At 46.8% G+C, this 27,406-nt stretch overlaps 1 protein-coding gene across 3 annotated transcripts in view; it reads left to right on the forward strand.

Annotated features, from left to right (window-relative positions):
- The first annotated feature begins 7,924 nt into the window (after window positions 1–7,924).
- LOC122381972 (tetratricopeptide repeat protein 28-like) overlaps window positions 7,925–27,406 on the forward strand; it is a 75,197-nt gene continuing 55,715 nt past the window's right edge. The window contains exons 1-2 of one of the 3 annotated variants that reach the window (XM_043366777.1): window positions 7,925–8,075; window positions 26,586–26,843. In XM_043366777.1, coding sequence (XP_043222712.1) covers window positions 8,052–8,075; window positions 26,586–26,843 — 282 coding nt within the window. In that variant the 5' untranslated portion in view covers window positions 7,925–8,051. Of the gene's footprint in view, window positions 8,076–25,286; window positions 25,451–26,585; window positions 26,844–27,406 lie in introns of those variants that run through there. The other 2 variants (XM_043366779.1, XM_043366776.1) reach the window with 2 other exon arrangements.

The raw sequence follows: 27,406 nt of genomic DNA on the forward strand, positions 1-27,406 counted from the left end.
GCCGCCGAAATTAGGTGCCGATGTTCCATCCTGTATGAAATAAAGCCCAGGCCGTCGTTTATGATTCTCTTGGCGGTTCTGGGCGAAACACCGAGCTCCCTTGGCAGTTTGCGCATGCTTCGCCTAGAACTTGAAACACCTTCTTGTGCACGATATTAACCAGCTCTTTGAAGCAGATATCCCTTATTCTGCCTGGCATGGACTTCGTCGACACCAACCCTGCCTTTTTAAGTCATTTATTTACACTGCAAACAGTTTTTACGGCAACACCGAGCTGTTTGGCAACGCTTCAGGAGCTATGGCCAACCTACTTTAGCGACGCAATTTGGGCTCTCTTAGTCAGCTTCGCCATAGCTCACCAACAAATATTACGAAATGCAAAAACGATCTTAATGTTGATAAATGAGACAGTTGGGAAGCTGCATGCAAAATTTTATCAAAATCCGTTCAAAACTTTTTGAGTTATGGACTGAAAACAAACAGGTAAATCTTTCTGCCCCACCCTGTAATGAAATTAGCATTGCATGATTAGATATGGGCAATAACATGATTTATGTGTAGACTCGTATCAACTTCACAATCTGTCTTCAGCATATTTTAGCCTGAACAGTGGTTGCGTTGGAGAGGGCGGAAGTAGTGGCGATTTTAGGACGGCAAGAATGGACCGTCATTGGAATGACTTTTTTCAAAACGTGCACAGTTTTCAGCTGGCATGTAACAGTTAGGTACTACAAAATATTCCCTATACCTATCATTTCGATTAAGAATAGTTAGTTGGAATTGAGGCAATGTTTTCCGAATTTTGCCATTTCTGCAGAAGTGCTGATAAGTGATATAGGGCCGTTTCTGCGTGTTTCTCACGAAATACAAAGAAGCATAAATGCACAGTTGGCACGGTTCCAATTTTTGGACCATGGTTTTCAAAGAGCTAAGAGCTGCTGCATTTGTTTGTTTACATTAATTGTAGTGGTGCTATACTTTTAATGACTCCAATGGTCGACTTAGAAAAGCTGGAACGTTTGTTACAAAGTTTGAATAACAATTTTTTATTTCTGAAAAAAAAAAACATTATTTATCCAACAATAGTAAACGCTGTGAAATAAAGGAATCGGAACGAAGCAGTGTAATAGATATCCATTATCCAGTCCAATAAACAGCTCCTAAAACAGCGGCAAACCACTTTTAGTCCCCGCACTTCGCTGTCCAGAAGAAAAAAAATGCATGTGTTCATACTTAAAAACGGCAAGATGAATCCACAAAATATCACGCTGCCCTTCAATCAATGTCAACAAACCTCTATTTTCTATATAAAACGCTCTTCCACTAGTTTTAGCCTCCATGAAAGGGTGAGTCTGTCATACCACAGCTTTCCTACCAATGAGGATTAGTGCTACCATTTAATTAAAGTCGCATTGCGATTGACCGGAACGCGTTGGCGACACAAAACTAAAACCTGGTATACATACAGGTCTCGCGAGATTAAGCGGTAGGTTTTGCACTTTTACCTTTCCGGTTATATCTCAGAAACTAATTGATCTACGATGAAGCCATTTTACACGATCATGGCCGGCTTGTTACCCAACAAGTCGATCGCATCTTCAACACTTAAAAGCTTAACCCTCGCCGGCACAGGCCATTTGGCCTCCTTCGACGGCACAAGGGGGGGGGGGGGTTGGTACGACCCCCCCTCGCGTTTGGCCCCTGATCGAGCTAGAGCTTCGCGGAAAAAACGAGCGTGTTGCCCGTCACGAGAGGAAGCCGATGATACCCAATTTTAAGGTCCTAGGTCATCGGGTGACCTCCCAGGTCAGGTCAATGACCCGAAAACCGGGAAAATCGGGACCTGTTAGAAAGTCGTAAAGTGTGGCTGCTATGTGGTTTTCCGGGGTGCTGATCACGAATATCGTGTTAGTTTTGATCAGAGATGATGTTTTTAAGCATTTAGACCAGGTCGGGTCAGGTCAGGTCAGGTCAACCGGTATGGGTTGTGACGGGTATTCGTAATACGTGTCAACCGCCTCTGACAGCTTCGTAACATGTTACGAAGGCACCAAAACTACTCCGTAAATGTTCAAATGGTTGCTAAATTCGAATTCAGCTCCAAAAACTAGCCTAGAAACATGTAAAATTCGAAAAAGTGAGCCGAGGTCACCCGAGGTCACCAAAGGTCAATGACCTGACCTGACCTTCAGGTGACCTTGACACCCACCCTAATGTATGGGAGCAACATCAAATCACATGTTTGAACGTTTGAAACCACGAAAAGCTTGCAAACGCGCGGCTAATGCGAACCGACATATGCCGAATCGCGATTTCGGCCAAACATGGTCACGGAAAAGAGGCCACAGGTCAAAGGTCATTGGGGTCAGGGTCATGAAATTTTCAGGGTAGGTGTAAAATTGATAATGCGAGGGTACTGAAAGTTTCGTCGCGATCGGCCTTTTTTACGCGAGTTATTCGCGAAAAACCTTAGGGGGGGTTGCATCAACCCCCCCCCCCCCCTGTGCCGGCGAGGGTTAAGACGACGAAGATATAGCCTGAAGTACACTAAATTTTCTAGGTGCAAAACCTACCGCTAAACCCGCGAGACCTGGATGACATAGCATGTTATATGATCTTAGAGATTTAAATTGAATCTTTTAACACCAGTCGCATTTTCAGGTCAGGTTAATTCAATTGTCGATATACCGTCGGTCAATACTTTCGAGTCTGAACTTAACTTTAATTATGGAAAAATGTTTAGTTACCATATCAGTTTTGCATGAATTTAGAGTGTAGGTATGCTGGTATACAACCTAGTTAGGCTTGACGTTTGAAGTCTTTGAAGCCTAGAGATATGCATATAAAAAAGTACCTAGCTATTACATGAGGCCAAATTTGCACAAGTAAGCATTAGCTACACAGGAGGCAGAATGCTTGAGTTTTGTTACTATTGCCCGGGCAATGTTTCAATCGTGTTGCCGTCGCCACAACGTTGTTTACATCTTGTCCTTTCTGCACTGTCACGTCCGCGCACCTGCACACACGCCGCTCATATTTTCTCCGACTACCTGCGTAATTTTTTGGTGACAGATTGTAAAGATTGCACCAAGTTTATCCGCCAGAGCTTTATGTACGGACCCTAGTCTGGGTATGTATGTGTAGTGTAAGCAATGTACATACATTGTTCACAGCACATATGTTTCCATGTTCACAAACATCGAACAGCTACCACCGTGTTTACAACGATGAGAAATTTATCACATTGAACTATTGGAATGCAGAAAGCTACAACTCACTGATTTCTCACATAATATTTCCAGGACCACATTATGCAGAGTTGTTCAAGATCACTGAAGTTGGATGAGCTCGGTAGACGAATCGCGGTAGGCGGCGGTAGGAAGAGCAAATATAATAAAGAAAGTAGTTCCCTCAATTTGTCAAGTTCAGGTCAACTGTTAAGTCGGCCATATTCACAATCACGGGTTAAGGGTAGGGACACGAGTAACAGGTAACGGGTCATTTTTGTATCCGGATTCCCCTGATGGTCGCCCGGCGCCACGCAGAGAGCACCTGGCCTGCGTGGTGCCGTCTGCGTGGCGCCGGGCGACCATCAGGGGTAAACTCCGATTGTGAATACGGCCACAAAAATAACCCGTTACCCGTTACTCCTACCCCTACCCTTAACCCGTGATTGTGAATACGGCCACAGGCGTCACCGAAGGTCAAATCCTCTCTACTCTTTTCAGAACTTTTTTACTATCAGTGCTATGGTGTTAATAGCCGTTTTCACGACGGCCATCTGGTACACATTTGGTGCAAATTAGGTGCAGATTTGGTGCAGATTTCGTCAAATCAGGTTCATTGTGTTTCTTCAAAGCTATCCGTTTGGGGTATACAGATGATTATATACCTCATTTTTCACATTATCAAATGTTATTTTCGATTAAAACACTAAAATAAATTCATGGCACGAATATATTTACTGTAATAGAAATTTGGTGCAGATTTGGTCAAATTAGGTGCATTCGCCAGGTAGCCCGTCGTGAAAACGATTAATGTGTGTAATGTTTTTTCTTCATTATCTTTTTGGAAAAGCGGCGCACAGTTCATGAACTAAGAGCATAAAGCTTACCTTTAAAGCTAAATAGTGGAACTTTGTAGAAATCGTTTTTATTACATGCATTTTGTTTGTTTGATTCCATAAAAGTTATTTTACTAGCATCGGTTTTCTCTCGCGCAAACGCGCCCGTTGAAGCTTAACCTATTAACAGATCAATTAGGAGAAATTCACCGAAGTTTAACGCGCCGTTTTTAGGTACCTGTCAGATAAAGTCAATCTGAAAAGCAATTGATCGGTACTATCTAACAACTTTCTAACATTCCCTTCCAAGCGGAGCGCAGGTTGAAGAAACCTTTGGTACAGTTGATGGTCTATAACGTTTTAGATATCTTGACCAATCAATTAGGCATAAGACCGTGTCAATTGTTTCAATTTCAAATTTTTGCCCTACCTATGTAACTATTATAAAACAAACAAAACACAAGCAAGTCTCCACACAATCACATCTTGCATAGGTTTTTTAAGGAATGTTTCGGACTATAGGCATAGAAAGCAGTGCTGGGTATATGTGAATCTTGCGTATTGTCAAAATAATTTTTCCGATAGATAACTTTCTGGAATCGCAAAGTTAACTTCCTGAATAATCGCTCTGCGAGTATGCCTATCTATTTCATTGGTGGCATTCATTCATGCTTTCATTTGAGCTTAACCCTCGCCCGCACATGCCATTTTCCCATCCTAGAACGCACATGGGGGGGGGGGGGTTGCCACCCCCCCCCCCGCGCCATTTCGTTCCTGTTGGAGAGGAGCTTCGCGGTAAAGACCAAAAAGATTCTTTGCGAAGAGACAAATCCAATGATACCCAGTTTTACCTTCTCAGGTCAGTCATTGACCTTCCAGGTCAGGTCAAACTAAAAAATGTTGCTGTTTTCGGTCACCGCTGGATATCAAGTGCGCTGCTTATCATAAACCGATGACGATGCCGTTTTCTGGTGCCAAGCCAGCTAGAAGCTCTTTGTCACACTACCCGACCCGATTTTTGCTGCTGAGGTCATTTCAGGTCAAGTTAGGTCAAGGTCAATGATATGTGTTTGTATGTCTGTGTGTGTCTGTGTGTATACTGATGTGTGCACCGAGTGTTTATGTGTCCATATTACATGAAATCATGATCTGAGAAGCTTTTACCAAAAAATGCAGTCAAAAAACTTAACGAAAAGTAAATTCAGCTTGCCTAAAACGTAATTATTTTAGATGACCTAGGTTGACCTTGACCCTGACCTTGACCTCTGTACATCGTCGAACAACATGTTCCATGATAGTTGGGAGGTAAGACTGGCAAAAAAGGCCGAAATCAAGGTGTCAAAAGCTCATAAGGCCCATAGCCAACGCAAGATGTTGAGAATTGGTCATTTGGGTCATGACATGACCTGAAAAACAAGGTCATATCTCCGAAACCAAAAACAACAGAAACTTAAAATTTTTAGCGGACATTAAGAAAGGATAGAGGAGCAGCTATACGAAAAATCAGGCCTCTAGCTCTAAAAATGTTGAGTGCAGAGCAGAAACCCCCCCCCCCATGTGCGGGCGAGGGTTAACGTATTCACTGAAGAGGAGCGTACTGGTTTCACTAAAGCCTGTGACATTTTGTCATGGTATTGCTGGTTCCGACTGCCCTCAATATTTAATTCATCGCTTTAATTAGAGTGAGCTGCATTCTTTTCTTTTTTTGATGTGCCTTTGCTGCTCGGCTGAGTTAGTGACGCGTCTAACGCAAGATTGACGTCATTTATCTTTGCATGTCATTCATATCCCTGTTGGTATTAACCCGCGCCACACTGGGGGGGGGGGGGCTATTCATAGCCCCCTTCCGTTTTTCTGCAATAACTTTTAAACCGCTTGACATATCGCCGCCAAACTTTTAGTACCTTCGGCTGCATCAATTTGACACCTTGTGTCAAAATTTGAACTTCGCATCTATCATAGGTCGGCCGGAAATGACGTCAGAGTGACGTCATATTCGGCCGATTTCGACGCAAAACATTGAACCACGGGAATCGCTCCCAAGAGCTCAGTTTTTTAGCTAGATCCAATTTCATGAGAATACTCAGAATGGACTGTGCTATCAAACTGCTATCTCGAATTTTCAAAATGTTGAAAATTTCTAAAATTATCTATATTTAAATTCAAAATTTGTATTTTTATCTTTTTTCATTTTTTTTTTTTTTACTTTTCGAAAAAAACGGAATATATATGATAGAACACAAGCTTATGACTTACTCTAGCAAGTTTTAGCCAGATATCTTCAAAAATGGCCATGTTATACGCATTATGGCAGAAATTTCACAGTTTAAATTTTTTCAAATCAATTTTTCTGTACGAATTTGACATTGTAAACCAATATGAATAGCACCCTCGTGTTTCTGAGCTCAAACTGCATCTGATAGATATCTTTTGCTGACAAATTTCAACTTTGAAATTTGACCTTTTTTGACCTGAAAGTGACCTGACCTCAGCTATATTCAGATGAAAATGGCCTCAAATGACACAAGCGACACCGAATTTGAAATCTATGGCCTAAATGGACCATAAAACATGTGTCACGTGACCGACTTATGACATAAGATTTCCGTGACCTATGATGACCTGACCCTGACCTGAAAATCAAAGTATAAGTTTCGTACCCTCAGGGTATCTAAATCATCTGTTCACGAGTGTGAAAACCAGAAATCAGCCTGATCTGACTTATAATTCCCCTTCATTCCCCATTTTGTGGACCAGGAGTCCGTAAATACAGCATCTCTCTCTCTCTCTCTCTCTCTCTCTCTCTCTCTCTCTCTCTCTCTCTCTCTCTCTCTCTCTCTCTCTCTCTCTCTCTCTCTCTCTCTCTCTCTCTCTCTCTCTCTCTCTCTCTCTCTCTCTCTCTCTCTCTCTCTCTCTCTCTCTCTCTCTCTCTCTCTCTCTCTCTCTCTCTCTCTCTCTCTCTCTCTCCCTCTCTCTCTCTCTCTCTCTCTCTCTCTCTCTCTCTCTCTCTCTCTCTCTCTCTCTCTCTCTCTCTCTCTCTCTCTTATAAGACGGCAGCCAGAGCCCAAAAAGTGAACAAGCCTAATATCGATAAATTTTTGTTTTGACCTGACCTGTGACGTCATTGGTGACCTCGAGGTCAATGAAATTAGGTTTCGCTCAACAATTTTTCCGGGGCTATCAGATGCCGTTTAAATTTTGACGATCGGCCCATTAGATTTGGAGTTAGGGGGGGGGCTATGAATAGCCCCCCCCCCCCCAGTGCAGTGGGGCGTGTTATACATAGACCCCAGGGGCGCGGGTTAATGACGCTGACAGCATTTTTTACATCCTTAAAAAGAAATTGTAGACTCATGAACATCAAATTAAGTGTCTTTGAACGTAACAACATACTCTGCGTATATACTGGATGCAGTAGGACTGATGCCAGTTCATATGCGTCGTGATAAACGGTAATATGCACCGACATCATTCTAACTATCGTTGCAAAATGTCGAACTGTAAATAGTCCCGTTGAATCTGGAACGGATCTACCTTAAATTGAGCTCGACATGGTCATTTTTCCGAGATCAAAGGTGCAGTCAGTCTGCAAAATCCAAGTGGCGTGCAGGCGTCATTACACTCGCGATGGCTCTACCCTCTGTCTATCCCCTCCCCTCTCTCCCTCTCCCTGTCGACGAACGGGCGAGCGGCCGGCGCCCCATTCCCGCTCCGCTCGACCCCGCCGCATTCCTCAGTCTCACCTGGCTGTTCGCGGCTCCGTGCCGCCCCATTGGAGACGCCACCGTGCGCAGAGGGCAGCACCGGCGCGAGACGGGCTGCGCCGCAAGTGACCGAGTCCAAGATGGCGCGGCGCCTGTCTGAGAAGGCGGCCGCTGTGACCTGTGTGTGATTGGCGACGTGTGTTGCGGTATTTGTTGTCACTCGGACCTGTAACAGTGACCAATCGTGTGATGTGACCGAACAGGGCGAGCGTGGGCGCACCAGCATGTCTCAAAAGGACTACTCGGAGGTAAGGGGGTCACGACTCGACCAGACAGGTGAAGGCACCTGTGCGCACCTCTGGTCCGACAGATCACCGCTCCAGCTGCGGGTCTGTGTTCGCTGACAAACACTTCTACAGCCGTATACCCAGGACGATGGCGAGACTGTGCTCCGAGAGGATATCATCCCGAGGTCACGGACGGCTGGAAGCCAGTCATTCACTCAGCTGGGGCCGCTGAGGGTCGATTTAGAGGTGCAGACAGTCGCCCGGTCAGGGACCCCGGGCGGTCAGTGCGGCGTCTCCCTCGCCTCTCGGAGGCCACGGAGAGCGCGAGGCCGGTCTGCCGGCATTCCTGTCAGCCGGTCAGCTCGGGGCTTCGAGGCACGTATGGGGTGTACAAACACGACACGTGCGCTGTCATGTGCTGTCATCTGGCACGTGACCGTCGTGCACCATGTGACAGCAGTCTGAGTCTGCTGACGTCGAGCTCGCGTAGATGTGACGGTGTACCGCCAACATCAGGGCACGAAACTTACTCTATAAGTTGACAATTAATTCCAAGTATCATTCAATTCAGCACTAGCTGGTATGCATATAGTCACGGGAGTCGACCTCAAGCACAGTCGAGTAATTACGGAGCGAGCGAAGCGAGCGGAGTCTTTCCTTAGATTAACGGAAATTTCTGAGTATGAGCGGCCGGCCGGCCGGCCGTGGGGACGCTCTTCAAAAGCTAATATCTTAGGAACGGGACATCCGATTGACAAGCGGTCTTCTGTACTGAATGTCACTTGGACGTAAAAGTTCTGTGGTGTGATGGCCACCATGCGTTCTTGCCAACCACCGCACGTGGCGCGTGGTAAAGTTGGACATTTTTTTAAGAACCCCCAAAATTGCAACCTCAATAACGGCACAACGGTTGGGCCGATTGAATTGAAACTCGGTACACAGTTAGGTCTCCATCTGATGATTCATCTGCATGTGTTAAGGTTGGGGTGCTGCTGCACGTGCGCACGTGCAGAGGTCGTTTCCAGATCTCGAGAACGGCTGGACCGATGGCGCTCAAATTTGGTACACGGTTAGGGACCAGTTAGTAGGGTGCCGTGCACAAGTCAGTTGGGACCCATTTTGCACGTGCGCACGTGCAGGGTGCCGCTTCCAGATCTCGAGAACGGCTGGGCCGATTGTGCTCAAATTTGGCACATCGCTAGAGACCGGTTAGTAGGGTGCCGTGCACAAGTCAGTTGGAGGTACCCCCTCGAAATTTCGCACGTGCAAGGCCCACCCTCTCGCTCGCTCCGTTAGTCGCCCCATAAGGCGTTATACTGGTAATAATCGACGCCGGACTCAGCCGGTAGTTTAAGGGCCTTGCTCAGACGCTAAACGTTGGCGGTGTGACACTTCAACCTCACAAGTCACATACAGAATCTCTCAAAAGACAGAGTGACATGATTATATGGTCTATCATTTCAGACTGCGCCTGCAGGGCATAAATATTGTGCTGCACTGAATCCGCACATCTTCGGTGGGGGCCTGGACTGGAGACCACTACTGTTAACGCCAGACCCCTTGAGACCCTAATTTTTCGCGATTACTTTTAAATGCGTGAAGGAATTTCAACCAAGCTCAGGACATGGCCGTTTCAAGACAGGCCGAAACTTTTACAATTTAGATATTTTATCGCCATTTCAATATTTCAGGCACTTGTCATTGACTCGTAATGTTAAATTTCGAGCAAGATTTTCATCCGGTGTGTAGAGGCTATCACCAGTCAGTCTGTGATACGTTATGACGTCACAGCTAAGCCCCGCCTCTGTGGTCTTGGCCTGCGGCGGTTTCGGGCCGGCGCGCGGTCACTCTCGCTGTGGCGGGGAGCGGGGACGGGCGACGGTCGAGCGGTGCCGAAAGCCGGCGGAGTTGTGCGTAGCGTCTTGGCTGACAGTCCCCAGAGAGCGACATGATGACTAAGGAGTCATAAATGCTCAATGCGCATTGCTTCTACAATGCTGATATGTTCGCTGATATATATATTTTTTTATAAGCTGCAAATGACGGGCAGATGGCATATACCTAACTGACATAAGGTTAGTAAATATTCACCTGTATTTAAAGGTAGTGTGCCAGCTTTCCTGGACCGTATGGAGTTAATGGCCCAGATAAGGAGAACCAGATTTTTAGAACTTATCCATACCTTCAAAACTCTTGGAAACGTCTTAAAGGGAGATAATGAGCTTTCTTTTTTCTTTAATAAAAATTACTCGACATCTATACTATTTCTACTGTAGTTTCTATAAAATATGAAAATTTCCTAGCACATTTTCGTATGTGAAAAAGGTTTTTATTTTTGCAAAAAAGAAGCAGTACTTGCAGTACTTGTAACACCCACCGAAATGCGTTGTCCTTCTTGTCCTTCTCTATAAAAAAGTCGCAGTATATGGCGCTTTTGTTTCAAACAGCGACGCTTGGGTTTTTGTTTATGTTATCGCCTTGTCGTTGCTTGGTTGTAAGGATTCTAATTTGAATTAGAGTTAATTCGGTTTAGAATTAATTAGATTCGTACATAGTGCCTACTCTTCTTTGTTTCCAAGTATTATTTTGCGCCACAAATGAACGGCATGCGCCAGAAACGCAGCCAAATCTTGCGATTGCGACTACGAAATTCATTATTTTGGCCTCAGAGCCTGAAGCGAAAAATACAAGCATATTTATTTCAAAAAGACTTCAGGTTTGTCGAACGGTGTTATGAGAATTTTGATAACAGTACTGCATAAGTTTTTCAGTGATGCCGCAAAAGTGTTGTATCTATCTTCTTTTATTGTGCAGTCGGCGGGACCGATTCAAAATTGAGTCGTTGCTACTAAAATAGCAGCATATGGCCTCAGATGATGAACAGGAAAAATAGTTGCGTAAATTTAGACATAAACCACCCCCAAACCATGAATATCTTTTGAAGGCACTATAGACGACCATTAACTAACTATGATGTGATGAAGATCAAATGTAAGGAATACGCTCATTTTACAAAATTACATGCAAGTACCAAAAAGTGATGTAAGTACTTATTCAACGGTCATTTTCAGCGCTCCCCGCTAACGTGACTTCAAGTTGAGATATTTGCGGCAAGGTACCGCATTGAGCAAAATGGTTTTAATTTACATTATAACTTGTTGTGTTTTGTCAGAAAATGATCCTAACTCAGATTTTGTGGAAAAAGGTCATTATCTCCCTTTAAATTCTTCAAATTTTGAGTACCCCAGTGCGAAATTCGCCCCGACGGGTTGTCGGTCGTACCCCAACCACATTTCACACCACTATGAACAATAAATGCACGCACTGAAATCGCTATTACCGATATGCTCATCCAATCAAGTTTCGATAAACCCGTTCATCATCATCTCCTGCGGTTTCGAACACGCCTGTTAGGTGGTGCGGTAGACCGCGCCCAAAGTACCGCGCCCTGGCTTTGGGCGCGGCTTCTGCTCATACTTTGCGGTGCGGTGGTGGTGCGTCGGGCCGCGCGCTCTGACTTCGGCCAAGAAAAATGCGTCAGCTGATCATTGTCATTTCTGCCATTTGCGTGTGGTGAAATGGGGTGATAACTTAAGAGACGGCTGTTTCATATCAATTATTTTACATAAAATCATATTTCAAACCATAAATAATGTTCGACAGCCAAATAAAAGAAACAATAACAATACAGGCTTACAGTTTAAGGCTCGATATTGTGTTGTCTACGATTAGACAGCTGATAACTCATTCCCGTACGTCGTAACTCTATAATGACCTTTGCTTATTGTCACATGTGCGCCGCTTTTGCGATTGTTGCCGACGCCTGTTTGCACGCCAGCCCACTACAGTTGTTATACATATCGAAAAACCGATAAACTTTTAGGCGAAAAAGGCACTATTCCAGGCCCATTTTTGATTATTTTTGCGATATTAGGTAAAAACAGAAGCTTCTTATCCTAGGAAAAATAAAAAGGGAAATCTTTCAAAGGTGGCACACTACCTTTAAAGCCTATGGCGTTGCAGATAATGCGATAATGGGATGTCGGATGTCACCAAGTAGCTGCCGATTTGTACATCGCTATGTAACCATCGAACAACGCAATAATAAGTTAATTGCCTGAGCTTCACATCATACGGCTCGCTCGTATTTCAAACAGATACCCTACATCGAAAATCGTATTTGTTAGGAATCGTTAACGTTTGTTCGAAGCACGACTGAGTAGTAGGTTGAGGAGTGATGGTCCTCTTGGTCCTATATACAAGAGTCAACAAGAGCCTAACATTTACTTGACCGTCTGCTGCAATTGACTCATAGCACGTGAAGCGTCAGCGAAATTCATAGTCCTTCACAGATGGCAGGGGTGTCGTTTGTACAGAGGTCGCTGATGGGCACGGGTCAATGCCGCAGTCGTGGGCGGAGCCTAATGTCATATGACGTAGAAAGCCTCTATCCAGGATGGAAAAACAGTTAACATTACGAGTCAATGACAAGTGCCTGAAATATTGAAATGGCGATAAAATATCTAAATTGTAAAAGTTTCGGCCTGTCTTGAAACGGCCATGTCCTGAGCTTGGTTGAAATTCCTTCACGCATTTAAAAGTAATCGCGAAAAATTAGGGTCTCAAGGAGTCTGGCGTTAACAGTAGGTTGGAATAGACACGAATGGTGTTTGGTCCTTTCTAGCTTTATGCGCTCGACCAGGTGAAGCGGGTTCTTATATGTAGAGCTATGGCTATTTCAAACTTATATGGTGGTGGTTATCTATTTTAAGTTATTGGGTGTAGGTAGGTACTCGTAAAAATCGATACCGTTCGGGAGTCAGGACTGAAAACCACTGAGCATAAATTAAAAGTCATTTTCTGAACGCTTCAATTTTCGTTTCAATGCTACAACTGAACGTTTGTACTAGTTAGTTAACTAATAAAAACATGTAATCCGGAAAAAGGCACGTGTAAAGTGGCAGAGTGAAGCCAGACGTGTTCCCATGGCAGATTCATCTCCAGTGTGGACCAATGCAGAAAAATTCACACGCGAGAGTGGAGTAGACAGACACTTGACTTAAGCACAAATGCTGAAGTTTAGCACAAATGCTGCAGATAGGTTGGCGATGATGTAACATGTTTTGTTATGTCGGTGACAGCGCCATCTGGTGTGGAGCGACTTCAGCTGATGTTAGCGGCATGACGCTGCCAATACACCGCTGCAGGAGACTGCAACGCAGCACCGGCACATATCTGGTGCTAGTGGCAATGCGTACCTGCAGTCTCCGAGCCTTGAACTGACCTGTACGTTAACCCGCGCACCGACGGGGGGGGGCGGATATCCGCCCCCCCCCCCTGAGGTTTTTCGCGGATAGCGGGAAAACCGCGGCGCGTAGCGCCGCGAAATTTGGTATGACTATTCTCTCATCAATTTTACACATGGTGTGCAAGTTTGAACCTCCTAACTTTTAAGGTCAGGTCACCAGGTCACTTTGAATGACCCAACCTCAAGTCACTTTTTTGCAACTTTGTCACCGTGCCAGAGCTACAGTAGATGTCGGAGGCCTTTGAAAGTCGCAGGATGTTATTAGGTCATTAGTAGCTACAATTTGTATATCTCGGAATTTTGATGTCGGTGACCTAAGGTCAGGTCAATTTCGCGACCTCCCCATTATAAGTCAATGGGGGAAAAATCAACTCCCTGTTTTTACCACTAAAACGGGTCGAAATGGCCCCATATACCATACATGACTTCACATACGATCAACCTTCACTACCTTGAGGTCTGTTTTGCTGTTGGGCAGCTGTAAGGTCATGTGACGTCATCAAAGGTCACCAAAGGTTTTTTGCCAATAACTCCTTACAGGAACAAGATACAGCCGCGCGGATGGTCTCATTGTGTTCAGCTCGTCAAGACGCATTGAATGATATACATGATGACCTCGAGGTCACGTGACCTGAGGTCAACCTTTGACCTTGACCTTTCGAGGTCAACATATATATCATTCGATGCGGATTGACGAGAGGATCACGATGATGCCCTTAGTTTGTTCCTATCTTGACTACTTCGAAAGTTATTCGAGAAAAACCCTCTCCATATCTAGCGCCGCCATTTTGACTTTTTCGACCCCTGTGACGTCATCTTTGACCTGACCTGAAAATGACCTTAGTAAAAATTGTAGACCTTGTCCGTGCGTATCCGATGCCGTTTACCGCTTGTCGCTATCTTGCTTCGTTCTCGAGATCTCAGGGGGGGCGGTCATCCGCCCCCCCCCCCGTCGGTACTAAGTTGGCGCAGACCCCCGTCGGTGCGCGGGTTAATTAAAGGGACTATCCCACCTTCTAAAATGTTGTTAAAACCAGTTAAATTGTGCCCGACTTTATAGATTGGATGATCAGGAACACGGTTCTGGCATTTATTTTTCATTAAACATCTTAGGCTTCCCATATTCCAAACACAAACTTTCAAATATGTGACGTCACAGCCCAAAATTTCCTCCTTCCCCAGGCCACATTACTGTCATAAAGCTGATTCTTTTTACTCTGTAGGCACCACAACAAAGTTCAGACCAAGTTTTAAGCGATTTTTCAACGAACAAACCCATTTAAATCAGAATAACTAAACGAGGTGACGTCACACTAACGGTCGCTCCATGTTGAAGATAGGGCCTTGCACAAGGCCCATTTTCAAATGAAGGGAACGAATTTCTTCAACACCAAGAGGCCGCGGGGGTTGCAACCTAGATAGATAGTGGTTTCTGAACCTCGCCGCAAACTTGGCTATCTCAACTCAAACCCCATGTTAAAGGTGGGATAGTCCCTTTAAATCCTGTCCTACTTTTCAACGGCTTGTTTTGATTTTCCAAAAGACTGATAATTATGTCCGCATATGAGAAAGCTTTACATGGGTTCATTACCTTCGTCAAGGGCACATGATAGGTGTTATTACCTTGCGCATAAAGTTCCGGGCCAAATTGTTGTTTTTCAAGGAAGGCTACATGTTTTGTAAAAATCGCACAGTTCTAAGCATTTAGGTATAAAGATGTCGTGTGGGTGGGTGGCATCGACTTGTTGAAATTTCACGATTTTGTTTACAGCAAGCATAGCGCTCGACTGTGCATGAAAGCTTGCTCTTTCATTTAGGTTCGAGTAGCTACGAAGGGTTTTAAGGCGGTCGCAGTGCTAGTTCTTGAGTTATCGTGAAAAGTCAGTGGGGAGGGGGGCGTCAAGCTACCCCTCCCCTCGTCAATAGCAGGATGATAAATGTGGTTGACCTCAGCTACGCAGCAGCTTGGGCCATGCCAAAGGCTAGATGAACGTACATGGTCACTATGAATTAAGCCTGTCTGCACATTCCACTGTGATATGCCAATGGAGAGTTTCATCAGTGCTGGTATGTCTGATTAATGTGCGCATGCTGCCGACTTTTGACTAGACCAACAGCTGGTGGCTCTGAAATTCGCTCTTCATATTTAGCATATGCCGAAGTATGCCTTTAGCATTAGCGCGAGCGTGCGGTAAAAGCTTTTTTGATTAAACCGCATAATGTTGAAGGCAATTGGACAAAGGTTTTGGCCCATGGGCAAAACATTTTATCAGCGAACTTTTGAAGCATTTCCTGAGACGGAGGAAGGCGCTGGAAAAGAGCTTAACTGATAGAAATCTAACGTGAACTTACGTGTTGCATTTGGTCGCTTTGAACTATTGAACAGATTGTAAATGTTGGTTTTCAATAACATTATATTTTAAATCCTAATGTACAGACATATCAGTTAATCACCTACATTTATGGCGTCAATTTCATGCCTTTTACAACTGCAATGAATTGACAAAAAACGCATTTCACATTGATCAGTAAAAACTTTATTCATACTGACATGGGTAAAAAACCAAGCGCTCACTTCACAGGATGGTATACCTTCCACTCTTCTTTAACATTGAAAACGAACGTTACTCTAGCTTCTCATATGACATATGAAATAGATGTTCTTGGTTTGATATGAATCCATTATCCAACTCAGAGCCAGACACAAGGATGGAACACATTGATCTTGAGTCGGCTTGGTTTATTATCTTAAGGTCAGGGAATATGTACATTTTTTAGTTCTTGATATTCGTTCTTGGTTTTTTCACTTCTTTCAAGCATGTAGGTACAATTGTTAAAGAAGCTTAAATATGGAAATTAAACATCATATGCTAAAATAAATATCACACTTGGGCCGGAATGTTTCATTCGGCCCCCAGTCAATGGCATTGGTAGCTTCACGCTCTGGTGACGTAAGCAGAGCGTGAAGGTTTTTTTATTTTCCCTTCACTAGTGCTTTACCTATGGGAGATACCGATTTCGAAGGCAAAACTAAAAGTCGATTTATTAACTGATTAGTCGAGATACGTATAAACCGAGTGTACCATACGACAGCCTGATCTTTCTTCTATCGATACCCGCATCCACTTTGGCGATGGTACATACATAAAACGCTGAAATTTGGCGATAGGCGGGAAGGTGCAATCCTAAACGGTATCATTCAATTACATCTTGATGGTTGCTTTTTCGAATGCTCGGAACATACCGATTACCGAGTAGTGATGAACCTGACCTTTGATTCAAGCCGGATCTTGCAATACCAGCAGCCTTTTCAGGTCAGGTCAGGTCACTGACCTTTGACGTCATAAGTGAACCTCTGCACGGTCCTCAGATACCGCAAGTTCGCAACGCCCTCAGTGTCAGAGCAGATTTCACAAGGAGATGAAACTTGCAGGACCTAGTATCCTCCAGAAGTCTCACAACGTGTATATCTCGCTTTTTTATTCAAGGTCACATGAGGTCAGGCCGGTCATATGAAGTCACCATTATAAGCCAATGGGGGAAACTTATAAACAGCTATTTTGGAGCCCAGAACGATCTCAGACTAGCTGTAACACACGCAACCGTGATTATTTCATGCACTCTTTACAAGGTTCGATGCTTCATTTTTGCACCAAGAGCTTGCATGACGTCATTGATGACGTCACTAGTGTCATAAGTTTTTCGACAATAACTTCTGATCAAATTGAGCTAGCGAGTCGGGAAAGCCACCAATAGACTCGGGAAGACCTGCCAAATCGAATGATATGTGACATGACCTCCTTCGACCAAGTTCGTGCCCTTAGGATCTCTGACCTCACCGTGACCCGAGGTCAACACCCAAAGTTGGCCTCACCCAAATGAAAAAGAATACCATTCGACGCGCCTGAGCAGGGCGAATACGATGCTGTCAAAATCGCGGCCCTGCAATCATTTTTTGTGAAGTTATTCGCCAAAACCGAACCCGTACCTTGGGCCACTTAACCTGACCTCAGAGGTCACCGGTTGACCTGAGACCTTAAAATCGGGTACAAAACGCTGCATCTCGTAACGACACACACGCTCGTCTTTTCTGCGACGTTCTAGCTCCATTAGGGGCGAAACGGCGAGATGGGGTCGTACCTCCCGTCCCCCCCCCCCCCCCACACACACACCCCGGCCCCCGGCCGGCGCGTATGTAGAAAACCAATAAGTCCGGCGAGGGTTAAGCGGGTTCCACTGTGCACAAACAGCTAAGGATTGTGCATTTAGTATGGTCATGAGAGAATCCTATTTGATTTGGGGTCATAATACAATGCATGATCACCTCTTGTTCATAAGTTTAATTGATTTTCTTCTTCCCAAAAACAAACAATAAATGCTCTTCTCCATGTTCCCCTTCACTCAACAACTTTTGATCACTTTTCCCTAAAGGCCTAAGGTAATGCATTGGTAAAAACACAAATGGATGGCTCATCTCAATAGTCAATACTTCTGTCTCCTAATGCTCCTAATGCCTTTGATCATGGTGGCAATGCAATGTGATGGTGACAGCATTCCATTTATCACCACTGAAACACAACTTAGCTCAAAAACACTCATATACATAAATTTATTTATCTCCATTTGTGCAAAATTACTTAACTTATCACATTCTTTGACTATTGCTTCAGAAAGACATATCAGACCATAAGATTGTGTGAAACAAGAAAAGATTATCAGGCAATAGAGTTGATATATGTGTAGATGAAGTCCAGATTGTAGACTTGAGTTTGGTAGGTTGTAGGAGTTAGGTTGTAGGTTTTAGGCTGGTGGGTTCGTAGGTAGTATATTGATAGGTTGAAAGCTTTGAGTTAGAACTTAAAAGGTAAGGTTAGGTCAGGTTAGATGTTCAAAATCTTCACTGGACTTCATCTTCACATTTACCACAGAGTTGACACTTGACAAGCTGTGCCAGCCAATCTAGCAACTACGTATTCCGCACTAGCACGCACATAGGCTGGAAATGTGCACAATCACACGAAAAAAGGCTGCAAGTTTGGGAACTCTGCACTTATATGGAAACTACACTAATGTTCAATGATGTCTCATTTGCCTTCTGAAAATTTCTTAGATAGCATTGCATCAACACTCAACAGTGACCATGCAATAATTCACAGATGCTCTTTGTGCGAATATATTGTCATATTTTGTTTGCTATATCATTAATTTTTGTCCAATACGGAGGAAATGTCGTTAAAAATTTCTCAAAGTGATACCTATCTCAACAGCAGTCACAGAAACAAAGATGCGAACATTCACCTCAATAATCCTAGAAAAAAATAGCTGAGGGACCTTGCTGTTAGAAATTTTCTCCAATAACTCATCCATTCTAATGTCAGTCACCATATATAATATCACACAGGGCCGGTATCGCTTTTTTATTCAAGGTCACATGAGGTCAGGCCGGTCATATGAAGTCACCATTATAAGCCAATGGGGGAAACTTATAAACAGCTATTTTGGAGCCCAGAACGATCTCAGACTAGCTGTAACACACGCAACCGTGATTATTTCATGCACTCTTTACAAGGTTCGATGCTTCATTTTTGCACCAAGAGCTTGCATGACGTCATTGATGACGTCACTAGTGTCATACGTTTTTCGACAATAACTTCTGATCAAATTGAGCTAGCGAGTCGGGAAAGCCACCAATAGACTCGGGAAGACCTGCCAAATCGAATGATATGTGACATGACCTCCTTCGACCAAGTTCGTGCCCTTAGGATCTCTGACCTCACCGTGACCCGAGGTCAACACCCAAAGTTGGCCTCACCCAAATGAAAAAGAATACCATTCGACGCGCCTGAGCAGGGCGAATACGATGCTGTCAAAATCGCGGCCCTGCAATCATTTTTTGTGAAGTTATTCGCCAAAACCGAACCCGTACCTTGGGCCACTTAACCTGACCTCAGAGGTCACCGGTTGACCTGAGACCTTAAAATCGGGTACAAAACGCTGCATCTCGTAACGACACACACGCTCGTCTTTTCTGCGACGTTCTAGCTCCATTAGGGGCGAAACGGCGAGATGGGGTCGTACCTCCCGCCCCCCCCCCCCCCACACACACACCCCGGCCCCCGGCCGGCGCGTATGTAGAAAACCAATAAGTCCGGCGAGGGTTAAGCGGGTTCCACTGTGCACAAACAGCTAAGGATTGTGCATTTAGTATGGTCATGAGAGAATCCTATTTGATTTGGGGTCATAATACAATGCATGATCACCTCTTGTTCATAAGTTTAATTGATTTTCTTCTTCCCAAAAACAAACAATAAATGCTCTTCTCCATGTTCCCCTTCACTCAACAACTTTTGATCACTTTTCCCTAAAGGCCTAAGGTAATGCATTGGTAAAAACACAAATAGCTGACAGCTCATATCACAGCACAGCCATTCGGCATGGCATTTACCACATCATGGCACGCATTGTGCACTGATCCACACAAAATTCACACCACAATTAATCTGCACTGCATTGTGCATTGGCTAAGTGCCTCTGCCTGCACATACATCTTGCTGAACTGCCATTCTTAGCAACATAATGTTACAGCCGCAGGCATTGTAAGCATCAGAAGAGAGCCTGATGTTCTGGAGATTAACGGAGCAGTTTGAACATGCTTGCAAATCTGATGTTATTCATAGGTCTAAGCCTGACTTCGAGGAAATTTGAAGAATAATTTGAAACCAGTTGCAATACTGTTTTTTTTTATTCCAGCCGTTTCAGTTTCACTTTTCAGCGAGATTGTGCAGGGCCATAACAAGGCCTTCTTCACTTCAAATAATAATTGCCATTGCAAATCAGAGGCAGAACTGAATACCACAATTATTGAAGAAAATTCTAAAAGTGCAAATCACTGCGACGAAAAAGTACTGACGGCAGGAGACGCGATTTCAATAACAATAATAGAAATAGCATATCACCCACAGCTACCTTTACTGTAATTTGTTTACCTCGGCCGCCGAAAACACGTGTTTTTTTCCGACCGACTGCATTCGCCGACTCGCGGCCCCAGATGACGTAATCAACAAATAATTGGCCAATAGAGATAATAAAAAATGATCGTTGGAACAATATAAGAAAAAACAGGTAACACAATATAATTTTGTTATTTAATAATGTCAAAAATTCGTCTTAACGACCTTAGATGAGGACTTTTTACTTTATGACGTCATGTGTGCCAACAGTTTTCAAGAGGAAGTATAACAGTGGAATAAACCTACCTCTATTTGTAACTTGTTCGCCATTTCTGTCGACATTTGACTGCTACCATATCCCAAACTCTGACTGTACCCGGGCCCTGTTCATGAACCCCGGCGGTCGCTGCGGCCGCTGCGGCCGCTGCGGCCAGCCGGGTTGTTACGTCACAAAAAGGGGCGGGGCTCATGTAGTATGACGAATGTATGACATCATCTTGCTGCGGCCGCTGCGATCTCTGCGGCCGCAATCCAGCGACCGCCGAGCCTCAAGAAAACTAATTGCACTGAACTTGGCGCACTGAAGTCAAATAGGCGCAGGCCGTGTTGTCATGGAAACGATTTTGTAAACAAATTATCTACCGGTGTGCTTCAGTTGTAAACAATTGTCGGAAACTATTTCGGCAGCAGACGCTGTTCATGGAACGCTGCTGCGGCCGAGTGAGTGATGACGTTTCAAAAATGGGCGGAGCTTAGAGCCTGCGGCCGGCCGCAGCGGCCGCAGACTTCATGAACAGGGCCCCGGTGTTCTATATACTCTGGTTTCATTCATGACCACGGGCTTTGTTGAATTTTCCGCCCTCGACCTTCGGTCTCGTGCGGAAAACTCAACAAATCCCTCGGTCCTGAATGAAACATTTTACCGGCCCTGTGTGATATTATATATGGTGACTGACATTAGAATGGATGAGTTATTGGAGAAAATTTCTAACAGCAAGGTCCCTCAGCTATTTTTTTCTAGGATTATTGAGGTGAATGTTCGCATCTTTGTTTCTGTGACTGCTGTTGAGATAGGTATCACTTTGAGAAATTTTTAACGACATTTCCTCCGTATTGGACAAAAATTAATGATATAGCAAACAAAATATGACAATATATTCGCACAAAGAGCATCTGTGAATTATTGCATGGTCACTTGCATTGTGGGCAGGCAAAACATGGAGTCAGGCCATTTCTTTCATGAACAGTGATCATTGATTGTTGTAGCTCAGAACGATGCGTATCAATAGTGTTCACTGGCACTGTTCACCACAAACTTGGATGCTTGAAAGTCGACCTATTCAGAAATGCACTAGCTATAACCTTTAATTTCGAGGTTTTGCGATTCAACATACAAAAAGGGTCTTTGTCCAGTGCAGAGCCTTTGGTTTGGTGCACCCATCGGTAATGCTAATGGCGTTGCCACTCGAAGGCTGATGCCAAGTCAGCAGTCGCATCGCATGCCTGACTGTTATCTCGTGTTGGCATAGTGCTTTATGTATATAGAAGAGAGGGAGGAATTTGCACCCCGACATGGGACGAGGGCGTGCTTGCTGCTAGTTGATTCAGCCAGCGCGGCCTTTCTCTCCTTTAAAGCCGAGGCTTGCTGATGACAGGAATGGCAACCTTTTTTGGGCTGATATAATTCATATCATTCTCTACTTAACCACATAAAAAGAGAGAATTCGGTTTTCAAAGATTTTTGAGTGAAACTCTATGTTTTAACCCAGCGCGTCATTCTCATGAGAGATGTTAATGTTGGTGCTAAGGGGCCACTTCTCAGGCTATCGACATCATTGCGCCTGATCAAAAACTGCCCGTTCTAGAAACAGTCTAGCGCATGTGCTGGTCCCAGCCCAGCGATTGTGGGCTTTTGAAGGATTTGCACTTCCTGGCTCCGTGAAGAAATCCCCGATATATCTACCAAGCCTACTGCGGTGCCATATATGCGAGTATATCAGTCGGGTCAGGTTCAAAATTACCAGAACCATGTGCGGTATAGTGGTGGCGGCAGATTCCCACCAGATTGTTACGAGCGAGCGAGCGCAGCGAGCGAAGTGAGTCTTTTCAATATAACGGAAAAATCTCAGTATGAGCGGCCCGGCCCGGCCCGGCCTGTAACGCTTTTGAGATGCTTATATCTCAGCAACCGCTGGACCGATTGGCCTGCGGTCTTTTTTGTTGGGTAGCCCCATCCCTTCTACCCCGTAATTGACTACTTTTCATACATCTCAGTGACCGTCGTGGCACGTGCCACGTGAAAAGTCAGGGGTGTTCAAGCTGTTTTGCAAAAGTAGTGATTTTGAGAGGCTCATATCTCAGCAGCCGCTTGGGCGATTGACTTGCGGTAATTTTTGTAGGGTAGCAGCATCCCTTCTACCCAAAATAGGATACTCTCGATGTATGTGGGTCACCCCCAGTGCACGTGCAAAATACAACAATAAGAGGTGCCAAATTTGTTCCCATTTCAGTAACTCGGTAATTACTGGGGCGATTTCGCTGAAATTTGGCATACAGGTAGGCACCCACCAGGCATTGCATTCCCATGTGTTGCGGTTAGGGTGCTACTGCACGTGCGCACGTGCAGGGGGCGTTTCCAGATCTCGAGAACGGCTGGGCCGATTGCGCTCAAATTTGGTACACGGTTGGGGACCAGTTAGTAGGGTGCCGTGCAAAAGTCATTTTGGACCCCGTTTGCACGTGCGCACGTGCAGAATGCCGCTTCCAGATCTCAGGAACGGCTGGGCCGATTGCGTTCAAATTTGGTACACCGCTAGCGACCGGTTAGAAGGGTGCTTTGCGCAAGCCCGCTGGAAGTACCCTCTCGCCCTTTCGCACGTGCAGGGCTCACTATCTCGCTCGCTCGTTCTTCGCCCAAAAGGCGTTTTACTGGTTTTACATGTAATTAAACGGTGACTTCTGATGCTAGGGCAGAAAATTAGCCTCCAGCCGAAAGCGATTCAACTATTTGTCACCGGAAAATAAGCGCATCCTCTGCTGGTAAACATGATGGAAACGATTTCTTTACAGTTTGCTTCTTTGGAAATTACCGCTTTGGTATGACGACCCCCATTAGTCATACGATCGAACCATTAATATGGCATTGTCACAACTTCCGTCGTTTAGAGGTAGCCGCCGGGTGCTCAATACCTGACAGTCAAATGACATCAGGGACAGCCCTGATGTCATTTGACTTTATAGAGTACAGAGATATAATTATATATGCATAGCATTTCAGTGAAACATCGAACTTGCCTCAGCACCGTTCAAAAATGCACACAAAGGTGTCATTTATGAATACAGGGACCTTAGGTCTGGTATAAACAATGGCAAGCTTACAAGGTTCTCGGCTTTCACTGCCATTGTGACAGCAGCCATCCGTTCCGTGCGCTGGGTCTTGTCTGTGCAGACTGAAGGCTGAGCGATGACGTGGGCGTCAGTTGCCACCCTGGGAACGGTTGCATGAGAATGAGTGGAGCTCATTTCGGACTGGTGCCGTGTCTGGAGCGGCGTGCACGATCAGATAGGACCGGCCGGGCCGTGACGCTATCTCCGACACGGTGGGGTATGAGCGCCGCGCTCGGCCGACCCAGTGGTGAACCCGGTGCGATACAGGGCCATCGCTGAGGCACTCAGAAAAGGTCCCTTTCAGCTGGAGAAGGGGTGCTGTGGTCCAGAGGAGGGATGCTTTAAGCAAAGTACGGTACAGGGCCATCGCTGGGGCATCCAGGGAGAGGGTCCCATGAACTAGGGAAGGGGTACTGTGATCCAGTGGAGGGGTGCTTAAAGCAAAGTACGGTACAGGGCAGTGGCTTGGGGTCCAGGGAGAGGTCCTATGAACTAGGGGATGGATGCCGAGAGCTTTGTGCGGTAAATAGAGGCCCAGAGGTGGGGGTCCAGTATGAGGAGCACTGTGAACCAGGGTGGTGATGGTGGTGAACTCCTCTGGTGCTGTGATCTCAGGGAATGGTCCTCTTTTTAAGGGAATCCAGTTTGTCTAAACCCAGCGTGATGCAGAAGTAAAAACTCTGAACGGAACCACGGGAGGGAGAATTGTGAACCAGGAAGAGATCGTGAGTCTGTGATCAAGGAAAGGGAATGCCGTGCTCCAGAGAGTATGTGACCGTGATCTGGGGAAGGGGCGGGCTGAGGCTGTCCCAGTGTGGTGCGGCTGCCGAACGCCCGGCGCGGCCGGCCGCCTCCCGCCGGTGTCGTCAGTTGAGAGCGGGCGCCGCCGGCCAGCTCTGCGCGCCGGCCGGTAGTGCTGAGCTCCCAGCTTCTGACCCAATTAGCACCGGGTGTAATTCCGTAGCCAGTTTCTCCCGGCATTCCAGCGCGCCTCTCTCACTCTCTGATAGCTGCCAGCTAGCTGTAGGCTGGGGCAGCTGATTTGTGAACGGGAGCGTTCGAATAGTTTGGAGCTCGAGAAAAAGTTTGCGGTTCCGGCGTTTAGCAAAGGTCAAAGGCCTTTAGCTACGGAGTGCAGAGGATTGCTGGCTCTATATGAACTTTTCTCCCATGCAAATATAATTCAGTGACATTATTGGAAGAAGGATTTTTCATAGCTGGAAAGTAACCTCTAGGCCCGACGATAAATGGTATGACAACCCCCATTAGTCATACGATCGAACCATTAATATGGCATTGTCACAACTTCCGTCGTTTAGAGGTAGCCGCCGGGTGCTCAATACCTGTCTGCTGTAGATAAGGTTACCTGCGACTGGTCCTCCATCGTCACACTTCCGTCGTCTGATCGCTTCTCCTTCGGTAAGCATGACCGAAGCCTCAGCGAACAGTACACGAGCCGTCAGTCCATGGCGGCCGTTCCGTGCTTGGCGGACGGTCCGCCAGGTGTCGGCGTTTCGTAATTGGAGACGGTGCCGGCCGGCGGCGGTGTCGGCCGGCCGGCCGGAGCGCCGTTCTGCAGTGCATGGCAGTGCAGGGCAGTGCAGGGCGGCCCGGCCCGTCTGTGTGGAGTGCACCGGTGCAGCGGCGGTGATCAGGCTGGCTGCAGCCGGGATGTGGCCTCTGTGAACGGACGAGACACAGCCATGGAGAAAATACGTCGTGCCGTCAAGTTTTCCGCCATCGACCAGGAGGTGGGTGCCGGTCGGCTCGGTTCCCGGACCGTCGACCGGCGGGCGGTGCGACGTCACGCCGACACCGGTCACGTAGCCGAGCAGGCCAGACGCGGTGGCGATAATAAGTTCCGTGAACGGGGTTATGGGTAATGATACTGCCGACGCCGGCCCAAGGTGACTCGGTGGTCGGCGGACGGACGGTCGGTACATCAGCTGCAGCCCGGTCACGGCAGAGACCGGGCGCTGATACACACGAACGCGACGTCACCCTGCCATAAGGGGCCGTGCAGGGGAAACTCGGCCCCTCAGCTCTGCGCTCTTGTCGCTAACAAATATCTCCCCTCCTTCTCACAGTTTGGGCTGTGACCGATGCTCTCATCTTCTTACACACGTCGCCAACGGGGTGTATGCGCATAGCTGAGAAAAGCGCACGATAGGCAGCCTTGTCTGATGCAGGGTGCCCCTCAATGAGCCTCTGCCTTCCCATGCAGCAGCATTGACAATGCAATTCTCGGAGTAAATAGGTTGAAGCCCACTCTGGCGTCGCTGGTATCCTCAGCAGTGATTCATTGAGCGCTAGTCAATAGCGGCCAGTGCCTTCGCCCTTCCAGCTTCGTAAGGACGTGATCCGTGACCCATGACCCATGTGCATGACCTCCGATCCCTGACCAGTGAGCTGAATCGTGATCCAGTACCTCTCACAGCAGTGTTAGTTTGCCGGCATGCTGTAAATGTCGCTGTCACGCAGCCCGTGTTTCTGTCTTTCTGTCTGTCTGCCGTTGTCACCCGTTCCAGCTTCAGTTTGATAGTGACACTTCCGAGGGCCTGACATCTGAGTCTGCGACTGGTCGGTGCATTCATTTTTTCGACCCCTCGATGCCTTCCAGCCCGTATAAGCCAAGCCGGAAGCCGAAACTGTTGAACATGCCCTCTGTGTGCCATCTGACGTCCCCTGTCTCACTGTCAGAGCCACTGAACCTGCCGCCCGGAGCTGTTGAGCTCTGTGTCGTCTGACGCTCCCTCTCAGAGCCACTGAACGTGCCACCCGGACCTGTTGAACGCTCCGTCTGACTCTCTGTCCCTCTCAGAGCCACTGAACCTGCCGCCGGGACCTGTTGTACGCTCCGTCTGACTGCCCCCGCGTCTCCGTCAGGTGGAGCTCGGCAGCGACGTGGAGCTGTCGTCCACCAGCCGCGCCCTGTTCCTGGAGAAGGTGCGCCTGGCCAACACGGCCTGTCAGGCGGGCGAGTTCGAGTCGGCCGTGCGCCTCTACTCGGAGGCCATCTCGCTGGACCCGGCCAACCACGTGCTCTTCTCCAACCGGTCGGCGGCGCGCGTGAAGCTCGGACAGCTGCAGGCGGCGCACCAGGACGGCCTGAAGGCGGCAGAGCTCAGCCCGCATTGGTCCAAGGTGAGGAGCACCCATCAGCACAGGTCCTCGAAGTGGATTGGGGCTTAATCTGAGCTCTTTAGGCTCGGTGTTGGTTGTTTCTTGTCCACTGGGGTAGTGTTACTGAGGGCTGGGGCCTTTACCAGCCGAGCGGCTCTCGGCACTGTCATTCCCTGTTGGCCGCTGTCCGGTGGCTATCACTGCTCCGGTGGAGGGCCTGCCGCGGTCCCCGGACCTCCGAGTGGTCCGCCGCGGTCCCCGGACCTCCGAGTGGTCCGCCGCGGTCCCCGGACCTCCGAGTGGTCCGTCGCGGTCCCCGGACCTCCGATGGTCCGCCGCAGGCCCCGCAGCTGAAGCAGCCGGCCGGACACGCCATGGGCCGAACCCCAGCTGCCGCCGCTCGCGCCTCGGCCCAAGGCTGCCGGGCCTAACCTTCGGCGACCGCTGCCAGCCGCCATTAGGGTCCGCTTTATTGGTATCTTTAGTCGGAGGGCAGACGCTAGTTCGTCACGCGCGCCGCGTCAAGATCTGGCCGAGATTGGAGAGAGTGGCGCACATCGTGACGACATATTGGAATCCATTAT

The sequence above is a fragment of the Amphibalanus amphitrite genome, unplaced genomic scaffold (assembly GCF_019059575.1).
Source record: "Amphibalanus amphitrite isolate SeventyFive unplaced genomic scaffold, NRLGWU_Aamphi_draft 000131F_arrow, whole genome shotgun sequence".
Classification (NCBI taxonomy): Eukaryota; Metazoa; Arthropoda; class Thecostraca; order Balanomorpha; family Balanidae; genus Amphibalanus; species Amphibalanus amphitrite.